Genomic DNA, 14,371 nt, shown 5'->3' on the forward strand with positions numbered 1-14,371 from the left:
CCGGAGCACTTAGCGGGTGGCCTCGAGGTGCAGCCTCCCCCGGTGGCCAGCGGCCCCTCCCCTGCAGGCTCCTAAAGTTCCTCGTGCGCCCGAGGAAAACCAAGTAAAGAGGCGCGTAGCGAGGTCGGCCCCCTTGCCGCTGGCGCATGGGGCGCTGCTGAGGCTGCTGGGAAGACTGCCACGTGCGCGGTTGAGTTGCTCAGGCCCGGCAAACGAGCCTGGATGGGAAGTCGGGGGAGGGGGTGGGGGCAGAGCCTGGAGCCCGCAGGCGGGAGCCCAAAGCCCCACACACAGAACCCACTTCCCACAGCCCCAGGGCTGCACCGTAATGCCTGAGCTGCTGGCTGCCGGCTTCTCCTGGCGTTGCTCCCAGGCCTGCCAATGGCGAGGGGGGAAAAAGAGGGCAGTTGCCCCCGGGCCCTCTGATTCAAAAGAGTCTGGGGCTCCCAGCTCCTGCTGCAGTGGGGCAGCTGGCACTCTGGGCCCTTTAACTCGCCGCTGGAGCACCGCACCACGTGCTCCCTGCGACTCTGAGGGCTGGGGGGAGGGTCCATTGTGCTCCGGGCGGTGTTGAGGGCTGGCTGCTTTGGCCCCTCCCCTTTCACTGGGGGCCCCGCCCCTTCTGGGGGAGTGGAGCCAGGGCTCCCCCACCTTGTCCCAAGGGCCACGGGAGCTGTCGGCTCCCTTGGTGGTGCCCCCATGTCTCCAGGCGAAGGCTGGACCCATCCCCTGCTGGCGGCCCCAGCAACCAATGTCAAGGGGGTGCTGCTGCTCCCCAGCCCAGCAAGAAAAGCCACGTTGGAGAAACGCTGAGCTAAGGCGCCTCGGGAGGGTTGCTAATCTGCGAGTCACATGCCCCTCTGTGCCTGTGGCGGGGAGGAGCCGGGAGAGGAGTGCAATGGGTCCCCTTCCACGCGCACCCGCCGAGGAGAGGCGTTGGCGCAGCCCCGGCTTGGCAGCTGTAACCGCTTCTGTCCTCTTAGCTCTGGAGATTGCGAGGCCAGTCCCCTGCTGCCTCCACCAAGAGGGCACCGTCACGGGGGCAAGGCCGAGCCCTGTGTTGAGCCAAACGGCTCCTGCAGCTGGTTATGGTGAAGTCACCCTGGGGCTGTGCAATGTTCATGCTTGTTTTTTTAAATCAGTGTGTGGAATACATTTTGTTTTGTGCGCCAAAGCCTGTGCGGAGGGGCACCACTGATAGAAACACAGGCTCTGCTCATCAGCTGGGCAGCACCTGGATCTCGCCTGGGTGGCTGCCCAAGTGCTCAGCTTACAGGGAACAAGGGTGCGGAGCCCCTGCTGCTGGAAGGCCCTTTGGGGACTAATCCTGCCAGGGGCTGACCTGCCCTGAAGCCAAAGGAAAGGGCCCCAGGCCTCCCTGGCTTGGGCCGGCCACGTGCCACGGATGGGGTCTGTGGCTCGAAGGGGTGGCATTAAAAGCGAACGGTCCCTTTGGGCTTCCCAGTCCGGGGCAGGGAGGGAGCTGTGCCCCCTGCTCAGGAAATCTGTCCAGGCTGGGGCTCTGGGGGGGGGGGGTGGGACAGACCCAGGCCCCCCCCGGCTCGTCCCCCCCCCCCCAGCTCGTCCCCCCGGCATGTCCCCAGGCAGAAACGGCGCCGCCGGCGGGCAAGGCCGGGTGCCATTTGGGCCTGCGAGGTGGCCGCTGCAGGTCACGTGAAACCAGACACCCAGCCGGCACCTCTCGCCCCGCCTGGCCCGTATGCAAATCTGAGTAAACCCTGCATGCAACTGACAGCCCAGATTTTCCATCCGCCTGCCCCACTTCCTCAATCCAGCCCACATTAAAAGAACTGGCAGCCGAGCGGTGGTGCAGCATCCCGCCTCTGGTCTCCGCTCGGGCAGGCAGCTGATCCAAGGTCGGTCTCCGAGAGCAGCCACGAGTGCCAGGTGAGCCCCCCTTTCCTCCGGGCGTCTGGCCTGTCCCCTCCCCTGGGCAAAGGGGCTCTGATAGCTCTCCAGGCAGGGCGGCTCTCTCGGAAGCTAGGGCAAAGGCCCCTGCGTTTGGTGTCCGGTGCCGAGAGATTCCCACCTGGGGCGGGGTCAAGAGCTTTTCCCCAGGGGGCCGAAGGGGCTTCGTAGCCCCAGATGGCGGCCTTCGCTGCGCTCGGCGTAGGTTCTTCGTCCGCTTTCATTTCCTTCTCCCCGAGCATCAGGACCAGGCAGCAGCAACCTGGGGCCATTGCAGAAGTTGGCTGCTAGGGCTGACTTCCCCAGCTGCTCTTTGCAGTCCGGGGGTCCGGCTTGTTGGTAGCATTACGGGAGCACTCGGAGGCCTTGCTGGAGAGCAAGCGCTTCCGTGGGGCTAAGCCCTGTGACTACTTGGAGAAATAGCCCCCGCCCTGGGGGGCTTCTGCTCTGAACAGACGGGCAGACAAAAGGGGCAAGAGGGGAAACTGAGGCACAGAGTGGGAGACATGACACCCCCCCCCCCCCCGGGACATGCCTGAGACAGAAGCCAGGTGTTCTGTGTGCCAGGGATTGCTGAAGTGGGGTTCAGCACACTGAGCCCAGCAGGCAGGGCTTGTCCGTTCATCCCTGGTCACTTGCATGCCGGGCAGGGCTGGAGGGTGGCTGCGGGGTCTGATGGGGGGGGGCAGAGGGGTAAAGTGGGGGTAACACTGGATGTGATGTGGGTGCTCCGTGCAGGAGTGGCAGTCAGGAGACCTGCACTGACCACACCCAGCTCTGTGCCCCTGGGCACGTCCCGTCCCCACGCTGCCCCTACGCTTCCTCGGCAGGGAAATGGGGACTGTAACACAAAGGCAGGCAGAGCGGCGCAGTGGTTAGAGCAACTGGACTGGGAGCCAGGGCACCTGGCATCTGTTCGCAGCAAGGACTTGCCGCGAGACCTTCGGCTGTGCCTCAGTTTCCCTGTCTGTGGGAAATGCCAGGAGTGGGAGGGGGGAGCTGAGGGGCAGACTTAATGTGCTCAGGCAGCTTAACCGGCATTCCTCCCAAATCTGCAAGGCATCCGCCCCGGGAAAGGGCCCTAATGGGAAACAGCTGCTGGGCTCATGTGACAGATGTTTGTGCAGCCACAGGCAGGTCCAGGAGGCCGGGCTTTGGGGAGGGGGGGGGGGGGGGGTAGGATCCGGCTTGTGAAAGAGGAGCTTGGCTCATGCTGTGTTGTCTCTAACCAGCCCTACGTGACCCCCCCCCCCCCCCCCCCACACACACACACTTTGTATCTGTGTTCAGTGGCGCCGAGGGCTCCATGCAGCCGGGATACAGGAGCAAAGTCCTCGTTCGCCTCATGGCGCAGGCGCAGTGCACGATGGAGCAAACCCCTCCCCCAACCCCCTGCTCCCTGCAATGCTGGACTCCCCACTCCCCACAGCCCCAAGGGTAACTGCTCCAGCTGCAGCTGGGTTCAAACTGGGCACTAACACCTGCCGTGGGTCTCTCACGCTCCGCTCCCCCCCCCCCCCCCCCCCCGTGGGTCACCCACCACCAGGTTTGAATTCAGCACCACAGCACAGACGTGAGCTAAAAGGGCAGCTCTGGCAGCGGTAGTAGGTTGTTATCTTCTCTGCAGACAGGCCACAAGAGGGGACCAGGTGCGGCTCGTGCAAGGTGGGCGTGGGGTCAGTGCCCGGAGGAGAGCTGTAGTGGCCGTGCGTGGGAGGGTCCCCGTGCTGCCCGCGACGCTGCCCTGTTCATGGCTGGCTTTCCCCTCCACCCCAGCAGGATGTGGTGGATCAGCCTCCTGGCTCTGCTGCTCCCGGCAGTGAAGGCCAGCGTGTACCCAGAGGAGACGCTGGATTCCCCGTGGGAGCTATGGAAGAAAACCTACCGCAAACAGTACAATGGCAAGGTACCCAGGGAGGCTGGGGTCTGGTCACAGGGGAGGGGGCTTGGGCCTAGCTGAAGGGGGGGGCGCTGAATGCTCGGCAGGCTGGGCCCCCCAAGCAGCAGCTGTGCCGCTAGTGCCCAGGTCTGTCTCCTCGGTGAAGGCCATGGGGCTGGATCCCCTTAGTGGCGGGACCGCAGCGCTTTACACAGGGCCGGTCTGAGGGAATATGGGGCCCTGGGCAAACTTGGTGCCCTGATCCCTGTGGGTCTGGCACCACCCATTTCCCCTGGCACCCGTGGGCTTCCCAGCCCTGGCATCCCCATCCTGGGCCCCCTTTGCCCCTCTGCACAGGGCCCCCTTCAGCCCAGCCCTGCACTTTCTCCAACCTGTGCCCCTGGCACACAGCCCCCAGGTCCAGCTCCCTCCGCCCCCTTTGCCCAGCAACACCCGTGCCCAGTTGTCCTCCCTCACTAGCTATGGTGCTCTGGGCATTAGGGATGCGAACGACTAATCGACTCTTCGATGAGCAAATGCTTCTCAGATAGTCAACACGCTAGTCGACTGGTTGCTTCCCCCCTTGCTGCCTCTTTCTGACAGAGGCAGCAAGGGGGAGGGGAGGAGAGCGGGTGCTTCAAAGGGGCAGTGCTGTGTGGAGCCCGGGGTGATGTGGGGACTCTCCCGCTGACCCGGGCTCCATGGCTGCTTTGAAACGCCGCAGGGAGCATAGGTTCAGTGGGGACTGCTGGGGAGACGGCTTGAGTCCCCCGCTGGCCCCCTGCTCCCTGCAGCGCTTCCGCCGTTGAAGCGTAGCAGCAGGGCTAAAGGCGCCCTTCCCAACTAATCGGATAGTCCATGCAAAAGGCATCGACCATTCCATTAGCCGGTGAATGGAAATGTTACATCCCTACTGGGCACGTGACACCCGCTCCGCCCTGGCGTGAGGAAAGGCAGGGCCCTGTGGTCCCCCACCAGAGCACGATGGGATTGGCTCAGTGGCTGACCGAGGGCTCTGGGCTGGAAAAGCGCCTCGCCCAGGTAATGGGGTTCGGGAGTGGAGGGGGCAGTGTCGTGGGCACCAGCAGGCCTTGCTGGTTCTTGGGCAGAGGGGTTAGGGGAGACCCCAGAACCAGAGAAGGGAGGGGCAGCGTGCAGGCTTCTGATGGGGTGTGTGTGTGTGGGTGTGTGTGTGAGAGAGAAAGGGGGCAGTGGCCCTGCGGCTGGGGTTTCTAAAGGCCCAGGGCTCCCCACCACTGCCGACAGCCTCGGGCCCTTTAAATCCCCCCCAGAGCACAGAGCCATCCCCCACACCGTGCCCAGGGGCCCTGGCAGCGAGGGGCGGCCGTAGGGCCCTGGGGAACATACGACTGGACTCGAAGGGCAGACGGGACCTTATGAGCATCTAAGCCTGACTCCTGCATACGAGGCTGCACAGTCTCCCCGCTAGGAGGCAGCTCCCGGAGATGAACCTCGGCCCACGGGCAGCCTGGGCGGTTCTAATGCACTTGGAAGCAACCGCGCCTCCAGGATGTTACGTGGATGCTGGCAGGCTCTAATGGGCCGGGATATAGGCAGTCTGGTCTAGTGGGTAGAGCAGGTGCGCAGGCTGGGGAATGAAGTCGAGGGTGGTCATCAGAATCGGTTCCCAGAGCCAGTGGTCGAAGCTGACGGTCGGCGCGAAGGGTCACTCAGATCAGAGCTGGGACCGGTCGCTGCGGACGGGAGGCGCGCACGGAGGGGAACAGGCCCTGTGGAGGCGGGTTTGAGGCAGAAGTGGGAACAGGGCTGCATGCGGGGGGGACAGGAATGAACAGGGTGTGATGCAGCCACAACAGGAAACCACCTGGTTTCTCAGTCAGACTTCCTGTTCCTCCTCTTAAATAGCGCAGCTGGACCAATCGGTGGAGTCGGGCGATCCACCAATCAGAGCTCCTATGGGCGGGGCTGTGACTGGGGTGCTTAGGTCTAGGCACTGGTTAGCCCACTGGGTTTTAGCAGCCAGTGGGTGGCAGGTGTCTGGAGACCGGCAGGTCTGGGTTCAAGACACACGACACCTCCTCCATCCCAGGGCAATTGGGGAGGCTGTATTCTAGGTACTTCTCACCTCCAGACCGTACTCCCGGAGCCCGTGCAGGGTCTGGCTCTTGGAGTCCAATAGCTCGGTGCATTTCTGTTCACGAATATCCCTCTCTCCGTCCCCCTCCGCAGATGGACGAGCTCTCACGGCGGCTGATCTGGGAGAAGAACCTCAAGTACATCAACACCCACAACCTGGAGTTCTCTCTGGGCAGTCACACCTACGAACTGGCCATGAACCACCTGGGGGACATGGTAGGTGGATGGAAAGTCCTCTGAATTATCCGTGGGTGCTGCAGCAATGTTACCCTATGTCTGTCTGTCCGTCCCGCGATTGTCGGTGGCCTGGAGCCCCGTGCCTCAGTTTCCCCTCTCTCCCTGTGTCTGCCCCACTGTTCTGAGCAGAGGCCCTTTAAGGCGGGGACGCATTCTTCTCTTGCCCTTCTGCCCCGAATGCTGTGGGCTGTGTGTTCCATCTGGGGATGGCGACCCCTCCACACCGGCCCACCCTTCCCTAGGCTGCTAAATGGGAAGGCATCTCAGCGGCCTGGAACGGGTTTAGATCCACTCTGGTGGTTTGGCCCGATAGGCCCGCTGGAGTCCTGCAAGGCTTTCCTTTGGCTTCCCCCAGGGCCTGGCGCTCGGCACCGCAAATACAGCCCCTTCGGGCTGGCCCGTCCCTGAGGAGCTAGGGCTCGGGGGTCTGGAAGGACTCTTGGAGGGGAAGGATGATCCAATGCTCAGGGCACCACTCTGGCCCGCAGGAGGTCAGGCTTCCATCCCCTGTTCATTGCAGAGCCAATGGGTGACCTTGGATTAGTCACCCCGTGCCTCAGTTTCCCCATCTGTACAGTGAGGAGAACCGCACCATCCTGCCTCTCAAAGGGCTGGGAGGGTAAATAGATTAGAGTAGCACATTTCCCTGGCGTTGCTTGGGTCCTTAATGCCGTTAAGTTTGTGCACATTCCCCTCGCTCCCTGACAGTGACAAAGGGGAACCAGCAATGTCTCCATAAGAATTTGGCGCGCGCGCGCGTGTGTGTGTGTGTGTGGGGGGGGGGGGGGGGAGCTGCAGTCCTCCTTCCCTAAAGAGTGCCTGGAGGGTGGGAGGCTCGGGGGGAGGGGGGCACACCCCCAGCCAGCCCCTTTCACCTGCTTGGTGATTCCCTTTTCCGTGTGGTTTTATGAGAATCAGTCCCATTCCAGGCACATCCCGTTTCCCTGGCACAGTCAAATCCACTCCTTGATGTAAGTTATAAGAGGAGGCTGCGTGCGGCATTGGGTGGTCCTAGCTCTTCCCGTTTAGGAGGTGTTCTTCCACAGACAGGCAGACAAACTTTGCAGCAGGTAGTAGACACGCTGGTGAGGGGGGTTCTGTTGGTGTCACGTTTAGGCAGAACTTGGTGACACTATTCGTGCTCCGGCATCTCATCCGCCCTTCCCTGGTGACGTCCTCTCTGGGGGTGAGGGCGCTGCGTTGCCATAGCAATGGGCGCTGCGGGTAGGAAAGTTGAGGTCTCTGGTTGGTGGCATCACAGCTTAGTCCTCCCTCGCCCTTCTTTCGTGGGCCGAGTCCTGCCACGCCTTAGCTCGGGCGCGCCCTGGGGTCTGCAGAGAGGCGGTTTGGGGGCAGCGCCTGGCACAGTAGGGCCTTGCTTGGTGTCTGCGGGCGCAGCTGCCATACACGCACTCAAAAGAAGATCTCGCCAAGTCTCCGAGTGAAGGACTTTGCTCCTATCCCCATCTGTCCATGCACCGAGTCTGGCTGCCGGTCCCTAGAGACACAACCTGCCTCCGTGTCTATAGGCCCCTCCCTCCGTACTGCACCAGCTTAAACGTGCGTTTCGTGGCAGGGTGAGGGGGGGGGGAATTCTCTCTCTTGGGGGGAACTCGTTTTCCTCTCCTCCCAGGGCGTATACCGGCCCGGCAGGTTTCGTTACGCTGAAGTTCTCTCCTGTGCAATCCCCTTTGTATCACTGCCCCTCCCTGCCCGCACCTCCTACTCTGGGCCACGTGTGGCCGCTTTGGCCTAATGTGACCACGGGACTGTGCCAGCGCCCGGCTCGGCCCAACGCCTGCCTCTCCTCCCCCAGACCAGCGAGGAGGTGGTGCAGAAGATGACCGGGCTGAAGGTCCCGCTGTCGCACGCGCGCAGCAATGACACGGTCTACGTTCCCGACTGGGAGGAGAAGGTGCCAGACTCGGTGGACTGGAGGAAGAAGGGCTACGTGACGCCGGTGAAGAACCAGGTAAGCGGCGCTCTCTTCCAAGGTCGGTGCTTCCTTTTCCGCCCTGTTGCGTGCACCGGTCCAGGGGCTGCGTTCTGGGCTCATGGCCACAGAAGTGGAGGGACTCCGGATTTACGCCAGGGTCACCGAGATCAAACTCCGAGCTCCTTACCCCACACGCTGGCTGGTTTCCGTTTTCCCCCTTTCCTTCCTCCCTCTGACCGTCTCCCCTCCCCTGCCTCAGGGCCAGTGCGGCTCCTGCTGGGCGTTCAGCTCCGTCGGGGCGCTGGAGGGCCAGCTTAAGCGCCGCACCGGGAAGATGCTCTCCCTCAGCCCCCAGAACCTGGTCGACTGCGTGACCAAAAACGACGGCTGCGGGGGCGGCTACATGACCAACGCCTTCGAGTACGTGAAGGAGAACAGGGGCATCGACTCGGAGGACTCCTACCCCTACGTCGGGCAGGTCAGTGCCCCGGCTCCATCGCCTTGGCGACAGAGAGGGGAGCAGCTGGGGGCAGGGGCTTGCGGCCATGCACCAGCCCTGGCGTGAGCGCTGGAGGGCAACGCAGCCGCTAACGCCTGAGAGCAGAACGTGCAAGGCTGGGGGGGCGGGGCCACACCACCTTGCCCAGACGACAGGAGTGTAGGAGAGGGCGGAGCTACGTTGGCGGCTGCTCAGCCTCTCCCGCCGCTGCCCGGCCTCTCCCGCCGCTGCCCGGCCTCTCCCGCCGCTGCCCGATGTACGGAGCTGCGCCCCCCCTTACCTCCCTTGGCAGGCGGGCGCCCCCGTGTCAGGCCCTGCTCTGGAGCAGAGCCCCTGCAGGCTGTTGCGAGTCATCCAAAACACTGAACAGTTTCCAGATTTCAAGCTGTATGGGAAAGTCGGCCATTCTCCCTGCTCGACTCGCAGCCGGGCCTCCTGGCTGTGCCCCGGCCCTGGCTACTAATCCCCTTAGCTGCTCCCATCCTGGCTCTCGCCCTGTGAGGCCTAGTTCCTGCGCTGCATCTCTTCCCTCGCCTTCCCTCTGCAGCCTGCTGCTGCTTCCTTCTCAGCAGGCCCCTTTTCGGTGTGGCAGAGAGCGGGGGAGCTCTCTGCTGGCTGGACAGTGCACTGGAGGGAGGTTTATACAGTGCCCAGTGGCTTGGTTAGGGAGCCTCGTTAGCAACTTTGTCCGGTGCCTCCAGGCCGCTGCGCACGGGCCCAAGTGCCCCCATAGGGCGGTTCTCCCATGAAACCTGGGATGGGTTCTGCAGGTGTCCTCATTGCCCTGGGTCAGTTGTTCCCAGCTCCTGAGTGGAGGATGGAAGAGGCTGTTTTCCTGGAGCATCGGGGCAAAGCTCCCCAGTGGTTTGGCTTTGCCTGGCTCCGACTGCAAGAGCTGTCTGGAAAATTCCATCCGTCTGTTCCTTCCTCCCCAGCATCAAATTTGGATGAAATGGACTTTCTTTTCCCCCCACAAAGGTTTCAAAGTTTTGGTTGGAAACCAAAATATCAGCTTTGTTGCAATTGGAAACCGATAAATAAATCCCCCCCCACCCCCCCTTCAAAAAAGGAGGCGTACGGGATCTTTCGAAAAAGGGTTTTTTTCCCGAAAACGCGCGGCCGCCATTATGCAAATGAAGTGTGGGAAATTCCAATCCCGGCTTCATTTGCAATTTCGATCTCTCTAATTTACATCCCTGTTTTGAAAGAGGTGCTTCCGGGCCACTCGTGTTTTAAAGTTACAGACTTTCCACGGTTCCCCCGCTGAGACCGATAAACTGTTGGTTTCTCTCAACCTGGCCAAAATGTTCAGTTTTGCTTCCCAAAAACTGGAAAACAAAATTTCCCCTATAAAATGTGAAAATAAAATCCTCCCCTCCGGCAGTTTCCGATTCAACAAAGCAGCCAGTTTCCTTTACACGCACCCCTCCAACCTTCTTCGGGTGTGAAACTGCAACCTGTTCTATTGGTGACGGAGCTGCCGGTGCTCTCTGCCCCCTGCAGGATGAAAACTGCATGTACAGCCCTACCGGCAAAGCCGCCAAGTGCCGCGGGTACAGGGAAATCCCAGAAGGGAACGAGAAGGCCTTGAAGAGAGCCGTGGCCCGGGTGGGGCCTGTGTCTGTGGGCATCGACGCCAGCCTCTCCTCTTTCCAGTTCTACAGCCGAGGTAGGAAGGGGGGAGCCTCGTGCGCCATGAGAGGAGAATGGGTGTTGCCATATGGTGAGCTCTTCTCCGCCTTGGCTCTTGCTGGTAGGAAGAGGGGTTTCAGGTGTGCTGGGCATGTGTGGTTGGGTTAGGACTCTTTGCATTTCATTCCCCCCTATTAATGACCATCACGCCTGTGATTCCCGGAGGGATCTCAAAGCTCATGGAAAGCATTGGGCTTAAAGTGCAGCAGGGGAGGTTTAGATTGGACATTAGGAAAAAATTCCTAACTGTCAGGGTGTCAAATATTGGAATAAATTGCCAAGGGAGGTGGTGGAATCTCCCTCTCTGGAGATATTTAAGAACAGGTTAGATAGACATGTCAGGGATGGTGTAGACGGAGCTTGATCCTGCCTTGAGGGCTGGACTCGATGACCTCTCGGGTCCCTTCCAGTCCTATTATTCTATGATTCTATGATTGCAAATGCCTCCGTGCAGACATCACAGAAATGCAGCCACCTCTGGGGGGTGGGGGGGGGTGGGGAGGAGGCAGCTGCTGGGCAGACAAATGAGGAAAAGGGATGAGGGATTTTGAGTAAGGGCATCTCTTGATCTAATTCAAAGTCCCAGCTGATCTTTCGTGCGCAGGCAGAGCAGGCAGGGGCTGGGTTCGGGGGTGGCCTCTCCAACGTTGTGAGTTGTGTAGTGAGTCCCCCGTCTTTGCTAGTGACACGGGAAAGGAGCTCTTTGAATGCTTGCATGTCCAAGCCACCTAAGGGGCTAGAATCCTATTTTACAATGGGTTGATTTGTAACCATCAGCCGAACAACTAACAGGGTAGCACTGATTGTCATGCTTTGCATGGACAGCGGCTGAAATTAAAAGTCTGGCCAAATGTGAAATGTTGATGAAAAGTTCCAAATCTGTGTTTTTCCATTTTTGGACATTTGAGCTTTTAATAACAAAAAACCAAAGTTTTCTGCAGGCTGTGCAACATATTTCATTTTGTCAAACATCCAGTTTTCTGCCTAGTTTGGATGCAATGTTTATGAGCAGACATGTTATACCTACGGCTTGATCATTTGGACCCTGACAAAATAACAAATTGCCCCTGAATTACTGCTTGTATAACACTTCCCCTAGGACTTGAATAAAGCCCTGTTTGGCTCTTTTACTAAGGTTGTCTAGTTCAATCTTGATGGTAAAATTGTTTGTGAAGGAGAATCCACCAGACACCTCCCTAAGTTGTTTCAATGGTTAATTACCCTCAATGTTAACGACTTGAGCTTCGTTCCCAGACTTTTTCAGACAACATATAATTAGGCTGTGGAACTCACTGCCACATGAAGTCATTGAAACCAAGAACTTGACAATTTCCAGAAAGACATTAGACTTTTATATAGATAACATGCGCAGTCAGAGTTGTTGCCGTTAACATTCACTATTTTTGGAAGGGATATTAAACCTTGCGGTTCAGGATTTAATAATAACAGTAGGCGCTAGATCAGAGCTAGGGGTTTGCAGCAGTAGATCTTAAAGCACTTATCAAAGGAGGTCAGTAACATTATCCCCATTGTGCAGATGGAGAAACTGAGGCGCATTGTGGGGGAGGGGCTTAAGTGTTAGTTCTAGCTCTCATAATGTGCTAATGTGGCAGGCAGCTGATCGCACATCTGCCACTGTGGCGTTCTTATGCTTTCCTCCGATAGTGTCAGACGAGATTCTGGGCTAGCTGGGCCACGGGCCTGTCCAGTCTGGCGATTTCCTAGATCCTCTAATGTTATGCCCCCGAGTGACTCCTGCCCTTCACCCCCCAGGTGTGTACTACGATGAAAGCTGCAATGCTGAGAACGTCAACCACGCGGTGCTGGCGGTGGGCTACGGCACGCTGAAAGGCAGCAAGCACTGGATCGTCAAGAACAGGTCAGGCAATGCCAGCTAGAGCCTTCCGAGAACGCCAGCTTCCGCCAGGGCCGTCCTCACTTACACACAGAATACGCCGCGGTGAAGGGCACCTGAAAATTTGGGGCACCGCTGGGTCTTCGTGCCCACCCATCCGCCTCTGCCGATCCCCGCTCCGCAGCTCTGCTCCCTCTCTGGGGAGAATCTAGCTGACAAAAGAGTGACAAAGCCTGGCAGAGCTATTAGCAGCCCTTTCCCAGGCGTGTGCCAGCCCCGGCTCTAGACTGTCCGTGTCTCAACTGACCGTGCCAGTCGACAGGAGCTGAGTTTAAAATTTGCTTTAAAATATTTCCGGAGTGAGTTGCTGAAGATGATAAAATCATCTCCCCTCCCCCTTCTCCCTTCCCCCCCCCAGCTGCCATGGGGCACCAGTTTCATAGTACTAAGTAGGGCCCCCTACATCCTAAAGACGGCCCTGGCCTCCTAGAGCAGCCTTCGCCTCCGTGTGGTGCCTCGTGGTGAGGAAAGGTGGCGCAGGGCTAGAGGGGCCTTCCAGAGCTGGGGGAGGGCCAGTGCATCCCGGCGGAGCGTTTCACCCCCTCTCCTGTCTCTCCGCAGCTGGGGAGAGGAGTGGGGCAATAAAGGTTATATCCTGATGGCCCGGAACATGAACAACGCCTGTGGCATCGCCAACCTGGCCAGCTTCCCCAAGATGTGAGCCCGCCGTCCCGAGCGCTGTTCCACAGAAGTGGCTGGATTCCTGAGCTGGCATCGTGGAGTATCGGCCTCTCTGGCTGCGGCACGGGCTCCGCGGCCGCGGCTGGCTCCTACTTGGCTCCTGTGCTGTTTCGTGCTTGCAGTTTTTTCTACTCTGCCCTCCTCCCCTTTCGACTGGCAGACTCAGACGCAGGATCGTCCTTGTTCTAGGAAACTTCCCCTATATCTCTCCCTCCCCCCAAATGTAGGCACCTCCCTCCCCCGGGTGAAAGTCGGTGACTGTGGATAACACATACAATGAATTGTCGTCCTATGTGCGGGAGGGGTAGGAATTAAAATGCTCACCCTGCAGCTCAGGAGCAGGCCTCTCCAGAACAGTAGCCAGCACGTGTCCTAAACTCTGGATCTGCCCTGCGGCATCCCTTCTTTGCATGCACCAGCCCGTGTAATGCATGCCCTGCTGCTGAGCTCTGTCCTGACCGGACAGACACACAGCTCTGAGGGATTGTGTAGCCCAGATTCTGAAACCTTGGGATGCAGCAGCAAAGTGTGTGTGTGTGGGGGGGGGGGGGGGGATTGCCTGGATTTCACCTCCTGGTGAGGTTCTGCATGTGGCTTCATGTTCCCCTGGCCTGTCTGTCCTCTGTTGCCTCTCTGGGGATGAAAGGGGAGGGTGCTTTGCCTGTCTTCTGGCATTTATGGCCACAGCAGTGCACACTCCACATCCCGTTCACTCTTGCAGCCAATGTCCCCTTTAATTTTTCCATTCGTGTGCGGAATAAACTTTGTTCTGTGCACCGAGGCATGCGTGGATGTGCACCACCAGTAGAAACACCTGCTGCCGGCCGTGGGTGCTCTGCTAATCCGCTGGGCGGCGTCTGAATCTCTTCTGGGTGGCTGTCCAAGTGCTCTGCTTACAGGGAACCCTGCTTTGCAGCCCTCCCCCAGTGTTGACAGGTTCTGGTGAGACTGACATGACTTTGTTTTTAAATAAATCCAGTTGGGAATGACCCGGAACTTGTGTGGCGGTTTGCACTGTATCCAATACCACTTGCTAGTGCAGCCCTCTCGGCGTGGTGTCCGGTTGGGCGGGGTGAGGTGTCTGCCTGCGGTGTCTGCCTGCCTTGTTGCTAAACCTCAGGCCTGAGTCGCTTGGGCCTTTCATTGGAGGATTTCAATGCTCTTTGAAAACATTACAAACTGCTCTTAGCCCCTGCTGCCAGATAAGGTGGCTAACAAAATGGAATATTTCTCTGAGTCTCCATCTGCTCCCTGAGGAAAGCTTTGGGTTTTTTTTCATTAAAAACCTCAGTGCCTGAAAGTGGGGAAAACATAGATTCTGAACCCTGCAGCAGAGCCTCATGGGACTTATAGTCCAGCTGCCTCAGGTGCCCATTCTCTTCTATGCAGTAGGCTCCTTTGCTGGACTTCATCTCCCATGATGCACCATGGCCATGGGATTCCTATGATGCCCTGCCTCACCACTCCAAGAGGGGAGACTGATGC

The 14,371-nt window shown here is 59.2% G+C and overlaps 1 protein-coding gene across 2 annotated transcripts; it reads left to right on the forward strand.

The window, feature by feature from the left end:
• Positions 1-1,751: 1,751 nt before the first annotated feature.
• CTSK (cathepsin K) lies at positions 1,752-13,882 on the forward strand. 2 transcript variants are annotated; one of them, XM_006132057.4, is made up of 8 exons: positions 1,752-1,908; positions 3,706-3,835; positions 6,020-6,142; positions 7,980-8,135; positions 8,359-8,577; positions 10,102-10,267; positions 12,064-12,169; positions 12,767-13,882. In XM_006132057.4, exons 2-8 carry the CDS (start codon positions 3,710-3,712, stop codon positions 12,864-12,866), a joined length of 996 nt encoding a protein of 331 aa, XP_006132119.1. In that variant the 5' UTR covers positions 1,752-1,908; positions 3,706-3,709; the 3' UTR covers positions 12,867-13,882. The 2 variants fall into 2 exon arrangements, with proteins under 2 accessions (XP_006132119.1, XP_006132120.1); XM_006132058.4 differs by having other exon boundaries at positions 1,753-1,908; positions 3,709-3,835.
• Positions 13,883-14,371: the final 489 nt, after the last annotated feature.

Source organism: Pelodiscus sinensis, chromosome 22 (assembly GCF_052426305.1).
Source record: "Pelodiscus sinensis isolate ZL-2025 chromosome 22, ASM5242630v1, whole genome shotgun sequence".
NCBI lineage: Eukaryota > Metazoa > Chordata > Testudines > Trionychidae > Pelodiscus > Pelodiscus sinensis.